Genomic DNA, 18393 nt, shown 5'->3' with positions numbered 1-18393 from the left:
CCACTCAGGCGAAGTCCCCTCCATAGAAGGCGGGTGGCCCAAGAAGCACCCTAGGCCTGTTTGTGGCTTTAGAGTGTCCCACTGGGCCATACTGGCACACTCCCAAGGTCCCCTGCACCTACCAGGCTCTACCATGAGGCCAAGCCCGAAGGCTGGGCTGGAAGAAAAGCTGGTGATTGTCGCCTCCTGTCCCTGCGCTGGGCCCCCTCGCCCACGGGGCAGCGGGGCCACTCTGGGGCCTGCTCAGGTGCTCTCCAGTAGCCGCGAGGAGGCCTGTGCCCAGTGCTCCCAGACTGCCACACCAGTCCCCTGGGGTGCTACGTGTTTGGCTCTGAAGCCCCGGGGGAGCTGGGTTAGGGAGAACGGCCAGTTCCTTCACAGGTGCCGGCAGTCAGCGCAGGAGAGCCAGGAGCTTCAAAGGTAGGCCCACCCGACTGCCCTGCCGCTGTGGGCTGGAGACCTCAGCCAGCGGGGGAGGGAGCACCTGGACTGCCGGGGCAGCCCTCCTCCCCCGCCTGCCCTCCAGGGGTGGTGCTGGTGGGCTCCAGGCCACAGGATGGAGGTGGAGGGCGGCTGGAGCGAGGAGGGGACAGGTGAGCACCACAGTTAGCAGGGGCCTCCTCTTTTCCAGCCCCACGGGCCCAGCGCTGTGATCTTAGGGATCAGCCCATCCAGGAAACAGGCTGAGGGTCCAGCAAGGGCCAGGACCAAGCACCCATCAAAGGGGCCAGAGGCTGCCAGCTGTGATCAAGCCCCAGGGCATGAGCAGGGATTCCGGTTGGTTGCATCACGAATTACTAATTAGCTTAAATCACAAGGTGAGGTTCACGGTCCCATTTTTTTCCCCAGTGGAAGCCCCATGGCCAAGACAGACAGATGTCAATTTGATTTCGATTGGGGAGAATAGGTAGGGGGAGGTGAGGGCTGACTTTACTGGTGCCTAAAGTTGCAGGTCAGTTATCACAGGTTGCTAACAGAAGAATCTTTTGACATCACCAGGGGCAAAAGAGATAGAACACTACCTGCTAGAGGAGAGCACCTGCTAAATAAATCCTCCTCCTTGTCCTGCCTTCAGCACCTAGCAACTTCTGGGATTGACAGTCTACCTGCAACCAGGGCAACAGAGGTAAAGAGCTGCACGGGCTGACTCCACAAAGTCCTGAAACGGGGGAGAGGGCGCCCCCTGGCGTGTGTGCGAGCGATCCGTTAGGCTTCCGTCGGGAGAGCTTCCTGTGCATGTGTGCGAGATTGACTGTTTGGCGTGGGGCTCGCGTCTGCAGCGGGGACCCGGGCTCGGCACCCCGAGCCTGCTTCCCCCACTCCCCACTACATAATATTTCTTAAACATGACCCTATCTATGTATTTATATAGCGCCTATCACCGTAGGCCCCATCTTTCTCGGGACGAGGACTGGGACCATGTGCTTCGCAGCACACCTCCCAGCCCTTGCTGGTCCCAGGAGGTGCCGCCCACCCCTCCCATTATAAAATATATATCTCTATATGCCACATATCTACACCCCAGCCACCCAGGCAAGCAACGCCCGTCGGGCCCTCGCCCTGGAGCCGCCGCCGCCCCTTCCTACCGCCACTGCCGGGCTGCCTGCCTTGGTAGGAAGCGGGACCAGGCGTCCTCGAGCACTTGGGCTCCAGGTGCTGCTGACTCGCGCTAAGAGCACAGCTATCATCAGACCAAGTACTAGAAAAGAAATACACACCACTCCACGTGCGCGCGCACACACACACACACACACACACACACAAGGAGAGAGCCGGCCGGGCCTCCCTCCAGCCCTGACGCACCTGACCCGAGAGGAGGGAAGGAGAAGAGAAGAGTGAGGAGCCGGAGGCGGGCCCTGGGGACACCCCGGCCCCCCGCCCGGCCGCCTGGCTCTTGCTGCACCCAGTGGCCCACCTGGCCCGAGGGGCGGGAGCCAGGGCACCAGAGCCACCGCCACTTAGAAGCACCCTGCTCCCCGCACCTTGGTTTGAAACCCAAAGGGAAGGGGGTTGGGTTTTTGTTTTCTTAAAGAAAATCTGAAAACAAACATAATGATAACCAGAACCATAAGCATAATAACGATAATAAAGATGTCATTAGCCTCCCAGTATAAAACTGCAGCCTGTGGAGATGACCAAAAACATCACATTCCAGGGGCACGTGGCCGCCTTGTGCACAGGGGCTGGATGCTGAGGCCTCATAAAAGAACACACAAGAGGCGACTTAGACAGGAAGCACCAGTGCGCTCTGTATGTTTTTTATTTGCTCCAGGTGGGTCTGTAACTGTCACTGGCCCACACTCTGGGTCTTTCTCATCCCACCGCAGGAGCCCTCAGATCTGCGGGCCGCTGGGAACGAGGACCCCTCACCCTGCCATCCTGCCCACGGAGTCTCCTCTTAGAAAAAAATCAAAAGGTTATTGCATGGGTCTGGCTGATACCACTCTCAGCTCTCCACGCTCCCGGCCACCTCATCTTACATCCCCACCGCCCGTCCCGTTTTTTTGTTTTTGGCAGGGAGAGGCGGGAGGACGCCGCTCCCCAACTCTCCTTCCTCCTTCACCTCGTTAAAAACCAAGGGGAAAAAAAAACAACCCAGCAAGCTGCATCCCCTTTCTCCACCCTTGGTTGGAACCCTTTGCACGTAAGGCAACGTGGAACTGATGTTTTTACTCATCTCGCTGTTTGAAAGCACCATTGTGAAGTCGGGTTGTACAGTAGTTAACAGTACCTTTTATATATATATCTCGTATCTATCATATATATATAAACTGTAAACAAGAGGTAACAGCGGCTTCTAGAAACTGATTTTCTTCAAGGTCTCCTGTGTGGTAGGCACCTGAAATACTGTAGAAAAGGGTCTTGTGTGGTGTCGTGTCCCCTGCCCCTAGTTGGATTCTGTTTTGCATGACCAGGAATGGTGCTGGCAGGCAGCTCATGGCTGGAAGAGAATGCGGCTGCCTGAGTGTCTCTATTTTCTGTCCCTGCTTGTGCTCCTAATCTGATCAGGCTAGAGACAACGAAAAAAAAAAAAAAAGATATATAGTAAAAAACAAACAAACAAAAAAAACCAAAAATTCCCAATATATAGATTTCTATAGAATTTCCATTCCCTCTCTCCCACCGCCCCTCTCAAGGTATTGTTACTATTTTGTTGTCGTTGTTACTGATTTTTGCTGCAATAACCCTCTTGTTTCAGTTACAGCAAGAAACAAAAACCCAAACAAACAGAAAAACCCCTCTGAAAGAGTAGAAAACAAAAGGTTTGACCCAAAAAAATGAGGGGAGGGGGAGCAGAGAGGAAAGGGAGGGAGGGGTCTCGGTTTTGTTTTTAAATAGGACTGAAGATTAACATTGAGAAATCAGGAGATGATGTCCAACCCTTCTCACAAGGCAAAGCCCTCCGGTATTTCCGCCTCTGTGGTTTTTGTTTTAAATTCCTTTTTCTCTTCTGGGTGCTGATACTTCTCTCCATCCTCACGTTCGTGGTGTTTTATTGTGTTTTGTGGTTGCTGTTTGTTTGTTTAACTGTGTCACTACCTCGGTTTGCCCCCACGTCCCTTACACACAAGCAAAGTATTCCTTCAGCGGAGCGAAGAGGTGGCGGATCACGGGCACGCTCCACGACCGGCCCAGCAGCCTCTGTCTCGCCAAGCGGCTCATGTTGGAGACGTCGGTATAGTGCACAGGAAAGCCAAACACCCTGGGGACGAGAGGTGGGAGGGCGCTTGAGTGCTGGCCCCGCCAGGAGGCATCGGGCGCCCCACGCTCACACCCACGCGCGCCACCTCGCATGCCTGCGTCTGCACACTCTCTGCCCTGCACAACCTGCGTGCCAGGTCCCGAGACCACGGCCTCATCTTCTAGGGCACAGCAGAGACGGAGTCAGCGCCCCGAGATCCTCCAGGCACGCCCCACGGCGTCTCCAGGCCGTGTCCTACACTCACAGCACCAGCACCTCCCCAGCGGGAGGAGACCCTGACCTCCTGCAGAGTCCCTGTCTGCGTGAGTGGTGTCTCCGTCTGGGTTCCGGAGGACCAGAGCCCCGAGTCCAGAGTGCACGGCCTCAGGGTGCTTAGCTCGTAAGGCCCACACACCTTCTGATCTTGTTCTACAAAATACAGCCAACCCTCGGCATCCTCCAGGGTCAGATTCTAAAACCCCTGCTACCAAAAGCCAACAGATGCTCAAGTCCCTTATGCAAAACGGCACAGCACTGCAGTCGCTACTTAGGACGCCGGCATCCGCACTGCAGTGCTCGGGTTGGGGTCCCGGCTCCACCTGACTTCAGCCTCCTGCTAAGTGCACACCCCGGGAAGCCACAGGTGATGGCTCAAGTACTTGGGAGACCAGGAATGCCATCCAGGCTTCTGGCTTTGGCTTGGCCCAGTGTGAATCACTTGATGGTGTAAGTAAAAAACAAAAATTTTGAAAAAGGAAAAACAAAAGGCGGGGGGGAGGGGGATAGTGTTTTGCCATGCCACCTATATACATCTGTACTCTTTAAATCATCTCTATCTGGAGTATCTAACACAATATAAATGTCATGTAAATAGTTATTATACCTTCTTCGTACGAGAAGTCTACACATTCAGCACCCAGCACAGGTGAAACTTAAAAAGTAGTATCTTTAGGGCAGGTCAAGACACTGCCTGCAACTTCAGCCTCCCATATGAATGCTGTTTTGAATCCCAGCTGCTCCACTTCTGATCCTGCCCCCTGCTATTGTGCTGAGAAAGCATCGGAAGATGGCCCAAGTGCTTGGGCCCCTGCCACCCACGTGGGAGACCCGGGTGGAGTCCCGGGCTCTAGGCTTCAGGGTGGCCCAGCTCTGACGACTGCAGTCATTTGGGAAGTGAACCAGTGTATGGAAGCTCTCTCTCTCCCCCTCCAACTCTGCCTTTCAAAAAAAACCTAAATCTTAAAAGAAAAAACCTGACAGTTGGCTGAATCCTCAGACACAGTGGGCCAGCTGTCCCTACAGAGGCAGCACGGGTCAGGGCAGCTGCTGGGCGGCAGGAGCTCGCTGGCCGAGCCGCCAGGGACGGGCTCCTGGACTCCTCTTGCTGGAATCAGTCTTAAAGGCAAGAGATGTCCGCAGGAGTCCGCCGGGTCAGGAAAGCTGGGCAAATTGTGTGCTGCTCACGTGGGGCTTGCGGCAAACGCGAGACAGGAAAAGCGGAGGCGCCTCCCTCCCTCAGCACGGCAAGAGGCTGGCAGGCAGACGCGGGTACCTTTCCATCTCAGTGCACCACAGGATGTCCTCCTTCTCGTTCATGAAGACGGGGAAGTGCTGGTCTTTGCCCTGCTTTATGGAGTTTGACCTGGTAGTGATGGTCCTCACTTTGCTGAACTAGAGGACGAAGAGAGAAAAAGAAGTTGAACACGCGTGCATTCAGCCACACACAGGTCCTGCAGCTACCGAGCAGGCCAGGCACTCACCAACGCCGGCCAGGCCCGGGTCCATCCGGGGGCTAGGGTCCAGCTGCATCCGGACAAGCTGGGCTGGCCAGGCGGCAGCCTCCATGGGCCCCACCAACCTGCTTTTCCTCCTACTTTTGTCACTGTGCATCCTTCATCCCAACCCAGCACGTCAGATTCTCCAAGTCTCCCAAAGAACCTCTTTCAGAGGTGTGCTAACTGGCAGGCCACAAGATACCAAAGACCTCAGGGCTAAGAGACACTCCCTGGGGTGTCAGCGGCACAAGCACTCGGCGCTGCTGGTATGGAACCAGCGCTCCACACAGGCACACACACCAGGAGGTTTCTCCCGGAAATGGAGCTTCCACATCAGTGGAGGCTTCCCTGCTTTCACAGTGGGTCCTGGCTGAAAAAACAAACTGAGCAAGGCCACAGGGAGCAGCCAGCGGTCAGGAGACCTGCGTCGATCATCAGGGCACCCGGTCTGGTTGCCAGCTCTGGCTCCTGACTCCAGCCTGCTGCTAACGCAGGTCCTGGGAGACAGCAGGTGAGGGCCTGAAGTCACTGGGTTCTTGTTACCCACATGGGAGAGACTTGGCCTGTGTTTCTGGCTCCCAACTGTGGCGCAGGCCCAGGCCCAGCCACTGCAGGCTTTAAGGCAGCCGATTAGCAGATGGGAGCTGTGTCTTTCTGCCTTGCAAAGGAAAAAAAAAAAAAAAAAAAGCCACAGCACATCCAGGACCTTGGTGTCCACCTCCCACTGCTCGCCAGGGAGGGAGGCGGGTCTGAAGGCCGGCAGCCTGCACCCTCCGCTCCTGTCCACCACAGCGCCTTCTCCACCTCGCCCTGTGCTCTGCCCTGCTCCCCGCGCCCAGGGGTGCTGAGGCTGACCTTGGCTATCCTGCCATGCTCCAGACACTCCTGCAGCTCCAGCTTATCATTCACAGTGGATGCCAACGGCCTGGGGGCAGAAGAGAGACTGTCACAGCGGGACGGACCCCAGCAAGGGCGCTCACCCCCCAGCAGCCATCTGACTCCCACCGGCAGGTAAGGGCCCCGCCCCCAAAGCACACACATAGGAGTAACCCTCCTCAAGTACCCCAAGACACACACACACACACACACACACACATACTGCAGCCATCCATAGACACAGATCCACCAAGCAAAGTCAAGAGTGGTCTCAGACAACCAAGGGCAAGTGACACCCACCCTCAGGGCAGGGCGTATTTTTAAATGTTTGAAAAGTCCCACCACAAAGCAAGCTTTGAGTACAGAAGGCACTGTATCTTGACTTGCGGTGGGTACGCAGGCTGTACACCCTAGATGTCCAATTGGAAAGACATTTTGTACAGTTCCCAAAGGCTGAAGTCCTGAGCGTTCCCTCCCTTCTCAGGGCCCAGGCCAGGCAGCTGACGGCCAGCTCCGGGGTGAGCACTCTGCACGGGAACCACAGGGACTTGCCGTCTAACCAGGCGCTCGGTGCGCCTCCCGGCCCCAGGTGGTGCCTCTGCTGCTTCCAGAGCGCCCAGGTTCTAGGGTTTTAGAGTTGGAAGCAGCAGGTGTGACCGCCACAGGCCCACAGTCTATCCAGAGACACCACACCGAGTCCATGAACATCCAGGCCTGTGCAGCCCACCTGTTCTCCCCTCACGCACATCCCGGAAGGTCTGACTCCCGTGGGAACAGCCCAGAGGGGGACCAGACGACTGAGGCCAGGTTAACTGACACTCGCCAGGTTCAGGTGAACAAAGGAGGCTGAAAAGCCATGGCTCACACATGCTGGAAAGTAAACAGTTCCCTCCAGGGTGGATGCCAGGCTCCGCTCCTGAACCATGCCTTTCTCTTCACGCAGATCTTTTAACACTGCAATTACTACACCCAAAAAATGAAGCTTTCTTCTTTCCTGGTTTTCAAAATCTGTGTAATATCCAAAATGCAGTAAATTCTTCCAACAGTGTGATCAAGACACTGAGCAGAGCCCTGGAGCGGCACTGGGCTGCCTCGAGGCTCCCTGTCCTGCAGCAGGATACGGGCAGCTGGGAGACCACTCCCTGTGCTTCCCGGCGGCCTCGTCCTCCACGGCTGGCCTCAGGAGAGCCCAAGGTCGTGCAGGTCATTAGAGACCACCACGGGCGGGCTTCTCACGCTACACCCAACTGCCTTCCTCCTCGACGCAAAGGGACGAAAGTGAACAAGGCGGCAAGCCATCGGGCAGAGGGGGCCCGCTCAGCGCCCCCACCCTCAGACCTCCCAGGCCCGGAAGCTCTCACCAACCTGTTCATACCGGGAAGGTTACCCCAGAAGTAGCGGGCCCTGTGTGCGGCCGACACTTCTTTGGCATCAATCATGACGGGGTTGGACTAGAAAACAGGAGAGAGCGCCGAGGTGAGCCGAGCAGGGGTGCTAGGCGGGACTGGGTGATTCTGCGGATTTGGAGGTCATGTCCTGGGGTAGCCAGAAGCTTCCAGGAAAGGCTGGAATGAAATCTAGCCACACTTCACACTCTCACAGGAACATTCTAGACCGGCATGGGCCACATGAACTTTCTCCAACAACGGGAAAGTCCTTCAAGTACGCTGTCCTACATGGTAGCCACCAGTCCAGCAGCTATACCCGGGTGGCTATGTGTACTAAGAAGGAACTAAAGGTTTCCTGCTACTGTCAACAGCCCCAAGCGGCTCATGGCTTCCACACTGGACAGTGCAGCACTGGTCTGGGGCGTGAGTGTGCTCACTGGACACCAGAGGGAAAGGAGAGACCTGTTCACCAGCCTGTGCTTAGTGACTCCAAAGACAGGAAAACAGGCTAGAGCCCCGCCTCGGCCCACCCCGAGAGTGCCGCCTGCAGCACCAAACTAATGCTCTGAGCACGGCTCAAACTAGACTCAGTACTGAACTGGACTCATGGCACACAGAACCCCCCACCCCAGGAGGCTGGACCATACCCCTTTAGTGAAGGCCACACTCACAATCCCACCTCGCACTGAGACCACTGGCTACACTTCCAGGGGGGCCTCCAACACTGCTTCCTCCCTTTCCACCCAAACAGGCCCCTTGCAAAGCAACAGTCACCAGCCCCCAGCTCCATAAGGCAGGTGAGATGGCGATGAAGCGGCAGCCCAAGGTAGAAGCCATTAGTGAGCGGGCTGAACCCCAGTTGCTGGCTATACCTCGAGAAATCGTGAGATGTCCCTCTTGTCACTAACGCCCATGGCCACCACATTCTCAAAGAGCCAGAAGAAGGGGCGATCATCTCCCTCCTTGGGCCGCGCGTCATGCAGGAGGCGGTAGAACTCAAAGAAGAGCCGGCCAGTGCCCTCTGCGAGGTGGGAAGAGAAAGCCGTCAGCTGGCTGGCTGCGTCACACAGTGGCAGGTGGGGGAGGGGAAGAATGGGGCCCTGGGAGCTGACCCCTGGAGGAAGCACCTACCATACAGCCCCTTGCGGGCAGGGTTGACAATGGAGAGGTCGTTGCAGGGGCTGCCCCCGATCACAAGGTCAAATGGGCCCCATTCCTGGATCTGGGAGGACAGGGACAGAGGCAGAAAGGAAATCACCTGTGAATCCGGCAGAAAAGTACTTGGCTTGGGAGGGGGGGACCTGGCCACCCCGCATGACTGCTGCCCTCGCTGCAGCCACAGGCAAGTCTCTGAGGCTCTCTGGGCTGAGCTCTCTCAACAGTAAGCAAAGGGACCAAACTGGGTCATCTGTGGAGCCAACAGGGGACCCAGCGTGTGCCACGAAAGCAGCCACTTAGGGGCTGGCGCTGTGGCACAAGTTAAACCACGGCCTGCAGCGTGGCATCCCATATGGGCACCAGTTTGAATCCCGGCCGCTCCACTTCCAATCCAGCTCCCTGCTAATGCACCTGGGAAAGCAGCAGAGGATGGCCCAAGTGCTTGGGCCTCTGCACCCACATTGGAGACCTGGAAGCAGCTCTTGGTTCCTGGATTTAGCCTGGCCCAGCCCTGGTCATTTGCAGTGATTTGGGGAGTGAACCAACAGATGAAAGATCTCTGGCCGGCGCCGCGGCTCACTAGACTAATCCTCCGCCTTGTGGCGCCAGCACACTGGGTTCTAGTCCCGGTCGGGGCGCCGGATTCTGTCCCAGTTGCCCCTCTTCCAGGCCAGCTCTCTGCTGTGGCCAGGGAGTGCAGTGGAGGATGGCCCAAGTGCTTGGGCCCTGCACCCCATGGGAGACCAGGATAAGTACCTGGCTCCTGCCATCGGATCAGCGCGGTGCACTGGCCGCAGCGTGCCGGCTGCGGCGGCCATTGGAGGGTGAACCAACAGCAAAGGAAGACCTTTCTCTCTGTCTCTCTCTCTCTCACTGTCCACTCTGCCTGTCAAAAGAAAAAAAAGTCTCTCTTTTCTGTAACTCTTCGTTTGAAATAAAAAAAAGAAAAGCAAGCAGCCACTTGGCAGGAAAGGAAGCCAGCCCAGTGCCTGGGCCATCTGATCACCGTCCCTCAGTGTCCAGAGGGCCTGTAGTGGCCACAGGCAGCCCCCGCCGAGGGCAAGGGCAGAGTCACACTCGGGTGGGTGGAGGTTGGGGAGACGCTATTGTTCTCTATCAGCAGGGCCCTAGTCAGAACTTGCCCAGGGAGTAGCTCGGGCCCCACACGAACAGCCCCCCATTCCTATTTTTCATCTGCCCGTTCCCTGTCGAGATAGAGGAGACGTGGAAGATGGAGGGAGAGAGACTGGGGGGACGGGTGAAGGGCGGGACGAGGCCACCGACGTACGTGCTTCTGTGTGACGCTGCGGACGTCCCCCACGTACATGATCTTCCCCTGGTGCCGCACCATGCCCACCGTGATGGAGTCCTCGCACACCTCTGAGGCGATGTAGCGGTCCACCTGGATGCCCAAGTCCTTCAGCACCAGGAGCCCTGTGCCAGCCGGCAGAGAGCACCGTCACCCAGGGCCAGCACCCAGCCAGCTGCAGTGCCAAGTCCCGTCTCTCTCAGACTGGAATACCAACAACACGGCCGTGACTGCAGTGGCCCCCTCCCAGCCTGGCTCTCTGGGTGGCAATCAAGGTCAGCAAGACTGACCCGACAGTAGCAGGTCAGGGAGTCTCTGTTGTGTTCACATCTAAGCCTGGTCCTTCCTCACCGCCCACGGCAAGCTTACTCCACCCTTCTAGTCCCAACCAAAACGCCAGTGTCCCCGGCCCTGGAAACCCCCGGCACTCGGCCCCTTTCTGGAACTGCATCTTCAGGACAGAGGCGGGGATGTCCTTCCTGGGGCTTCCTCCCCGCTCGCTCCCTGCACTGCCCACCTGACTGTGACCCGTCCCCATCAACGCTCGCCGAACCATCAGAACAGACTGTAGGGGAGAAATCAGGGCACAGCAGCGCCACAGGCTCCCAGCAGGCCTCCCACCACGGCGCTTTTTATAGCCGCCTGGGGTGTGACGTGACGTGACGTGAGAAGGCCTCCAGGTTCCAGCCTGAGCACTCACAGCTGTGACGAGCTACTTTAGGTCACAGGACACTGGCACTGAGAACGACAGACAAACGTCTGGCCGCCTGCACCCTCGGACCCGGGGCCGCATGCTCAGGTGGCCTTGTCTCCATCTGGCTCGCTGCAGACAAGAGTGCTCAGGGAGCTACTTCTCTCGCCAGAACTGGGAGGCCCTGGGCCTGGCAGGAAGGGCACTGTCTCTCAGGAGGGCTTGCTGTCAGCATCGGCGACCACGTGGGGAGCAAAGTCGTGTTGCATGGTGACCCCGCTTTTCCTAAGAGGCATTCCCAAGGAGCTGAGGATCTAAGTCTATAAAAATGTGTGTATGAGGATGCTCGCCACAGGGCTGCTTCTAATAATGCAAAACGTAAACAACCCAAGGGGGCCGTGCAGCACATCACAGCGCTCCAGTCAATGGGACCGCAGCCAGCATTTACAAACAGAAAAGGTAGCTCTGCAGTAGCCGCCATGAGAAAGCGGTAACATGATAAACGACAAGCAAGTTACCACACATCACACACTCACTGTGCTCTCGCTCCACACACACGCATCACTGGTAAGATGAGACTTAGCCTTGTTTATCAAGACACAGTGTTACTGCACGCTCTGGTCACCAAGTCTGTTCTCGGAGGCTTTGTGAAAACCTCCGTCACTGACTCAGACCTGCCCTTCAGCAAGCGCAGGGCCCACACGGGCCGCGCCACCCCTCGGGCCCAGCCTGTGTCTTTTGCACACCAAGCATCCACCTTCTGTGTAATACTTGAATAGCTCTTGTGTTAGTAACTGTTCTGTTTCATCAGTGTCACTCACACACTCACACTCACACACACACACGCTTCCCCGCCGAGAGTGAGGGGGCCGGTTCTGGGAACCTGTGCCGCTCACCTGTAGCAATTCCATCAAAGAGAGACAGCACCCGGATGGGCTTCCTCTTTTCAGCTGGGACAGGCGGGTAAACCTTCGGAGGGTCCTAAGTAATGGGCCCCAACAGGTCAGGCTCCGCCTGGAGGTGTCCCACAGGCCCCAGCCCCGGGCCGGCCCTCCCAGAGGTACGCGGCAGCTCCTGGCTTTCTAGACCTGCGTGCCCAGTGTGCACTCCGGCCCACGGCCAGGGAGAAGCACTGCGGCTGAGGCTGGGCAGAGGGTTCGAGCGCGCCCCAGGCCCGGCACTCACGAATTCCTGGTCGTGGTTATTGGCGAAGAACATCTGGAGCCGAGAGGGCCAGTCGTCCCGACGCCGCAGCAGCCCGTAGGTGCCCTTGTGGCCACACATGTAGCAGTTCCAGGGGTCTTCCTTAATGGCCGCCTGTGCAGCCCCCGGCCCCACCAAGAGGTCCACACACTCCACACAGAAGCACCTGGAAGGCGGCCCAGTGAGCACAGGGGCCCCTCAGCCCCTGGGCCCAGCGAGTGGCTGCAGGGGTGGGGTCTCACCGGCAGCAGTTGTTGTTCCCACACATGAGCACCTCGCGCCCCCCGCAGCAGATGGTGCAGTATGACTGATAGCCATCGTCGTCGTACTGGTAGGCGCATTCCAGGAAACAGTTCTAGGGAGCAGCAGGGAGGACCCCAGCACAGTCAGGGCGGCGGCAGGCGCTGAGCCCCGGCTCTAAGGACTGACTCGGCCCTGAAGACCCCACCGCCCGCCCAGCCAGCACTAGGCCTGCTCCACACAGCCGGGTCGGGGGCGCCTTCTCTCCCCACACACTGTGCTCCAAAGCACAGCTGGGTGGGAGCTGCCCACCCCGCCTTGGTCCTTCCTGCAATCCTGGGCCTTTGCATTCAGGGTCCACCCACCAGTCAACCTGCCCCATCCCTGCCTCTGTGCTGGCCACCGCACTCACACTAGCGAGGGTGACACCGAGAGCCCTACCCCGCCCATGTCCAAGGACAAACTGAAATCCAGAGAAACTTTAAGAGGAAAAAATAAGAGCGAGTCAGAAGCTTGGAGCCCAGGGGTCCATGTGATCAGGACCCTGCTCCAGAGCGAACCCCAAGAGGCCTGTGCCACACCCCCAGTCGGCTGCCACCCCCCACACGTGCACAGAGGCAGGAGGGGCAGGCCACGGGGCCTACCTTGCAATTTTGGCACATTCCTCCAATGAAGAGGGGGTGTTCCAGGGTGACATTGAGGCTCCCACACGAGATGCAGATGTCTGGAAGGCAGGGCGAGTGCAGTGAGCATCGGCGAGGGGCACCCTCCCAGCCAGGCCAGAGCCCAGGTCGGGAGAAACAGGCCCGAGCTCGGCGGGGCCCCATCCCACAAGTCCATTCCTCTCTTGGACAAGCAATACCAGCATCCGTGAACAGGACGACACAGGTGCAGGACACCACCCACAAGAATAGGGCCCTGGCTGTGAGCCATTCGGGAAGTATTTCGGAGACAGTTTCCAGTCCTGGTCCCCTGCCCCTAGTGCTTCTAGGCTTCAAGGGCCCCAAGCCACTGAGGCCAAGGAGAAGATTTGGGATGAGAAAAGCCAGGAAAAAGGAAAGGCCATGAAGCATCTTCGGGAAGGTTCAATCAAGTCCACCCTACTCTGGCCCACTGCGCCGTCCCAAAGCCCATGCCATTACCAAGAGGGCAAAATTGCAGCACCAGGGCAACAGATGGCACGTGACGCAGGCTGGAGATGGTGGACAACGCAGGACAGACCGCTCACACCGGGCGTGGGTGTCACAGCCCCTGGGTCCTGAGCCCTCCCAAGAACCCGTGCCGCTCTGTGCGCGACCTCCTGGCCCCGGCGGGAGGCTTACCCTCGATGTTCCGGCACTTTTGCCGCACCTCGTACACCAGCCGCTCTGCAGAGGGGGGAGTACAGCATCAGAGGTGGCCAGTGGGCTGTGCCCACCTTCCACGGCCGCTCTCTGCCGCCGGGCCAATACCTCGTGTGCGCTCATCAATGATCTCCTTGACCTTGGGCTTCTCCGTCGTGCTCTTCCGTGGTTTTTTGGCTGGTGGGGGTGGGGCGTAGGCGGCTGCCTCGGGTTCCACCCACATGTCCGTGTAAACTTCTTTGTAGGGGTTCTTCTCCTCTGCCAGGCAGCAGGTAACCAGGTCAGGGTGAGAAGGAGCACGTGCCAGCTGCCCTATCCTACCTACAGCAGGGTGCAGTGCGGCCCCCAGAGTGGCTGAGCCCTGAGCCCTCTAGCGGACCTAGGCAGCTCTCGCCCAAGCACAGCTTCCTGAGCCCCGGCCTGGATCTGACAGGCCGACAGGGGTCTCGAAGGCTGGGGTGGGCATCCAAAGTTACCTTCTGGTGGCTCCAGGCCCTTGGGGCCCGAGGGCTGGAATCCCCCAAGGGCCCACTCGATCATCTGCTTGTTCTGCACCTCCACGGCCTTGGCAGTATCGCTCTCGTCACTGTCATGGCAGGCCGGGAAGAGCTTGCCCGCGCGGCTGCTGGCCACCTGCAGGGCAATGGGTCAGGGCGGAGTCAGGACAGCAAGCTCAAGGCCTGGCTCGGAGAGCACTGAGGATGGGCACAGGTGGGGGTGGGGGGAGGCGATCTGAGGCGGGAGGAGAGGCGTGGCCGCTCTAGGGCCTTGCTGTGGACTCGCTGCCCGCTGCCCAGGCCAAAGCTTGGCACCCTGGCTTCCACGGCCCCCGCTGTCCAGCTCCCTCCTCACCTGCAGGACTTCGTAGATGGCCTTGCGGTACATGGGCTGCTTGTTGTAGGTGGCCTGGTGGAAGGCGCTGCAGAACGAACTCAGCGGCATCAGCTTCTCCACGCACACCTGCGGGGACCGGCGGCCATGTTGGCTGCTCCCAACCGCTCAGGCACCTGCCAGGGCCTCTCTACCGCCTGGGGCTGGGAGCACGAGGAGGACGAGTCCTCGAGGGGATGGGGACAAGAGACACGCCACTAACTTCCCCATGCCAAGGGGGCGTCCTTCCCAGGAAGGGGAGGAGGCGGCCTGAGCCCGGTGGGCAGGTTCATAGTGCAGGGGCTTCGTCGGGCTCTGACCACAGGCCCAGGCTACTCTGCTCACCACGCCCAGAGCCAGAGCCCACTCTGACCACCCCAACTCCATTCTGCCCCAGCCAAAACCGCAGGCCCCGCAACCGAGCCCCCTCCCTGTCTTCCCCCAGGGCAGCCCTCCAACTCACCACTGAGAACTTGCCGTCTCCGAACCACATGACCCAGCGGGTCCCCTCGGCTGCACGGCTCCGGCCCGTCATCCACCAGGACACTATGCGGCCTGGCCACCAGGAGAAGCCCCGCAGTTTCCCCCACACCAGCTCCCCAATGCCAAAGCCCCGGCCGTCCTGGAGCCCCAAGGAGCAGAAATCATTACGCGGTGGTCACGAGGCCCTGCCACCCGGATCCCCCCGGGGCAACCCCAGCCCTGGGCATCTGGGGGGGCAGGACAGCCGGGAGGAAGCTCCACCTGAATGGGGCGAGACAGAGCAAACTCGGGGCGACGAAGAGGCTGGGGGTCGGGTGGAGAGAGCGAGCGGCCAGCGGGAGATGGAGAGAGGAGAGCAGGACGGGAGGAGCTGGCAGTGGAAGGCCCCAGGAGAGCTGGACAAGGCTGTGGTGAGGAAGCAAGCCGCTCACCTCGTACTCCGGCTCGTCGTCGGCTGCTTTGGTGGCGTTCTTGTCCCCGGCATCAGCCCCCACGGGCTCGGGCGTAGTGGCCACAGTGGGGGAGGCGGGGTCGGTGGGCTGCTGCACAGCAGGAGGGCTGGCCTCCTCCACCTTCTGGGGCTCCCCGGACCCCTGGCTCTCTTCTACAGCATTCATCACGGCAATGACCTTGGCTTTCTTCTCAGCCTGGGGGGAAGAAGTAGGGGCCTTGAGCTCCCCAGGAACTAGCAAGGCCACCTAAGACTCAGGGGGCCTCTTCTCAACCTGTCTGTGGCCTGAAGACAGGGACAGAAGTAAAGGGCCGGAGAAGCAAAGGCTTCCCACATCAGCCCAAGCGGCTTGCTATGGAAAAGTGGAGCAGTGAACTCAAATCAATCAGCTCAACCCCAGCCTTCTTAGGTAGCCCTGCTCCCTGGTCTCGCCTCTCAACCTGCTCAGCGCATCAGGTGCACACCCTCACACAGGAAGTTTGGTCGGATTCGAGTCTTAATCATGCACCGTTGTTCAGGCACACACTTCGGCTCCGTCCTCTCCTATCTCCTTCCCAGTCGCGAGCGGGATCCTGTGGTCTTTTTCTCTATAAGTTCCCTGGGCAACGAACCCCTACGATTGCTGGTCTCCAGACCACAATTCTGGTTTAGTGATCAAATCTCTGCTCTGGAGTTACAGAGCAGGCTTCTCCCCTATCTGCTGGAACACCAGGACAACTCCCTGAGGGCCGCCTGCTCCCAGGCTCAGCCGCCAGCCACCAGGGGCCTAGGGCGGGGGGTCTTCAGGATTATGCCCACCCCACCGGTAGGGCTTGCCGTTCCCTTCCCCTTCCGGGTACAGCTCCCTGATCCATGAACATGCTGTGAGCCTGCGCTCTCCCTGCCATCCCACCAACACACGGCCAATCCACAACCCCCCGTCATTCTCCCCAGGGACGGCCTCCATCCTTTCACCGTATCACACTCGTCTTTCGGGCTACGATCCGCGCGCCCATTCCTTCTCAAAACCTGCTCCAGGATCCCTATAAAGGAGAATGAAATCCTTGATACTCGGCTCTGAGGACCACCCAACCTCATCTCACCCCGCTCAGACTCTAGGACGCACGGGCCTCGGACTTCACGGCTCTGCATCCGTTTCCACCACATCGGACTCAAAGTAAAAAAAAAAAAAAAAAAAAGCCCCGTTTTCCCAGAGCCTCGAGCGCGGAGTGCAGCCCCAGGCTCTGGGTGAAGGGAGGCGAGGCTCGGGAAGAGCTCTAAGGGGGAGCTAGGGCCACCGTGCACGTTCCCATCTTAGCCGCACAGCTGGTCTCAGCCGACTTGGGAGCAGTCCTTTCTGGATTGCTCCAACCTGAAGCGGTTTCTGGTCACCTTTTCTGGACAGCTTAAGGACTCTCCAGCTGGGGTCACCGGACCCCAGATCCGACGGTGCCAGGTTCAGAGCTTCTGCTGTGATCCCACCGGCCCAGTGTGCTGCCTCACAGGCATCGTCCTGTTCTGTTGATCCTCCCCGCCTGCTCCGTGAGTCCCAGGATGTTAGTCCTAGTCCTCCGCCTGACTCACTCAACAGACTCTAAAATGGGATAACGTGCCCTTTGCCCCAGCCCACAGACAGCTGGGAAAATGAGCTCGCGGATGGTGGAGGTGGAGGAGTGCAGAGTGATTGCTCACCCCTCCTGGGCCCCTCTCTCACCTGGCGGGGTCTCTGCCCGCCCTTTCCTTCTATACCCCTCAGCAGTCACGTCCTGCCCTCCCAGAAGGGGCACCCAGGAGGGGCAGGAGGATTCCCTCCTGGAGCCGCCATCAGGAACCCGCGCCTGCCTGCTCCTTCCGCCCTGCGCCATCTGCAAACTTCGGGCAGGAAGACGGACCTGGATCAGGGTGCTGCCTTGGGTGTCCCCAAGGCCCTGTGTGCAGCGGAGCCTGGCCCCTCAGCCAGGACAAGGTGTGCGGGGGGGGGGGGGGGGGGGGCAGGGAGCCGCGGCGGGTGGGCGCGCACCCTGCCCAGGCGCCCAGGTCCAGGAGCAGCGCCTGACAGGCCCTCGGCACTCCCCCACAGCCCCTTTGTCGAGCTCCTCCGCCCCTCCATGCTGAGTTCCTGAAAATCCCCTTCCCCCACAACTCCCTTCGGCCTGTCAGCTGCCGCCGCTGATAGGTGCTGCGCATCCAACCCACTCGGCACAGAGCACGCACCCGGCCCGCCTCGGAGGAAGGGGCCTCCATCAGGACCAGGAGGCAGGGTGGGGGAAGGAGGAAGGGGTGGGTAAGCAGCAGGAGGCCGAGAAGGGGAAGAAGGGGCCGAGCGGCCGGTGGGGGAGGGGCTCATTAGAATAGTCAGCCGGGGCAGTTGGAGAAGGCACCCTCCTCTCACACTTCTAGCTGCACCCTGGCAAACAATAGGAGGAAGAAGGGTTAACTCCGGGCCCTGGCTTCGGGGCCCAATGCTCCTTACCCCCGAGGAGCCCGGAGACCGGGCAGGATCCACCAGGGACACCACACCATCCCCCCCCCACCGCCAGCCCAAGAAGGCCACTTGGCCTGGAGTTTGTCCAGCCTAGGAAAGCCATGGGTAACTCCACTGAAGACCGCCTCCCGGTCCAGTTCCATCTCCCCAGGCAGCTGTCCGCCCCTGCCTCCCCCAGCCACTCCTCAGGCTTCCCATTCCAAAGGTCAGAGGTCTGTGCGCCACCGCCTCCCAGCCCACGCGGCCTGGGGCCATCCCAGAATCACAGGCCCAGGGCAGGCTGCGGCCCAGGGCCCCTGTCAGGGTCACAAGGCCCCCTCCCACTTGTCCCTGGCCGGGTGCCTGGTGACTCCCGAGAACTCACGGGAGAGGGCTCTCCCTCTCCAGAGGCCACGAGCTGACAGGGCCCTGAGGACAGCGCGGTCCCCCAGCAGGGAACACGGGTCAGCGGGATTTGCCA

At 59.4% G+C, this 18393-nt stretch overlaps 1 protein-coding gene across 10 annotated transcripts in view; it reads right to left on the bottom strand.

The window, feature by feature from the left end:
- Positions 1-2224: 2224 nt before the first annotated feature.
- DNMT3A (DNA methyltransferase 3 alpha) overlaps positions 2225-18393 on the bottom strand; it is a 91884-nt gene continuing 75715 nt past the window's right edge. For 7 of the 10 annotated variants that reach the window (XM_051840839.3, XM_051840833.3, XM_089326727.1 and 4 more), the window contains 17 exons: positions 15450-15665; positions 14999-15157; positions 14518-14625; positions 14142-14298; positions 13774-13923; positions 13645-13689; positions 12967-13046; positions 12325-12437; positions 12065-12248; positions 11776-11860; positions 10168-10313; positions 8853-8943; positions 8594-8742; positions 7699-7784; positions 6313-6382; positions 5235-5353; positions 2225-3703 (listed from right to left, as the gene is read on the bottom strand). In XM_051840839.3, the coding sequence (XP_051696799.1) occupies positions 3562-3703; positions 5235-5353; positions 6313-6382; positions 7699-7784; positions 8594-8742; positions 8853-8943; positions 10168-10313; positions 11776-11860; positions 12065-12248; positions 12325-12437; positions 12967-13046; positions 13645-13689; positions 13774-13923; positions 14142-14298; positions 14518-14625; positions 14999-15157; positions 15450-15665 (2100 nt within the window). In that variant the 3' untranslated portion in view covers positions 2225-3561. Of the gene's footprint in view, positions 3704-5234; positions 5354-6312; positions 6383-7698; positions 7785-8593; positions 8743-8852; positions 8944-10167; positions 10314-11775; positions 11861-12064; positions 12249-12324; positions 12438-12966; positions 13047-13644; positions 13690-13773; positions 13924-14141; positions 14299-14517; positions 14626-14998; positions 15158-15449; positions 15666-16423; positions 16492-18393 lie in introns of all 10 variants that reach the window. The other 3 variants (XM_051840877.3, XM_089326729.1, XM_089326728.1) reach the window with 1 other exon arrangement.

Source organism: Oryctolagus cuniculus, chromosome 2 (assembly GCF_051225735.1).
Source record: "Oryctolagus cuniculus isolate XC-2025 breed Fujian yellow rabbit chromosome 2, ASM5122573v1, whole genome shotgun sequence".
Lineage (NCBI taxonomy): Eukaryota > Metazoa > Chordata > Mammalia > Lagomorpha > Leporidae > Oryctolagus > Oryctolagus cuniculus.
This window is presented reverse-complemented; position numbering and strand designations above follow the sequence as displayed.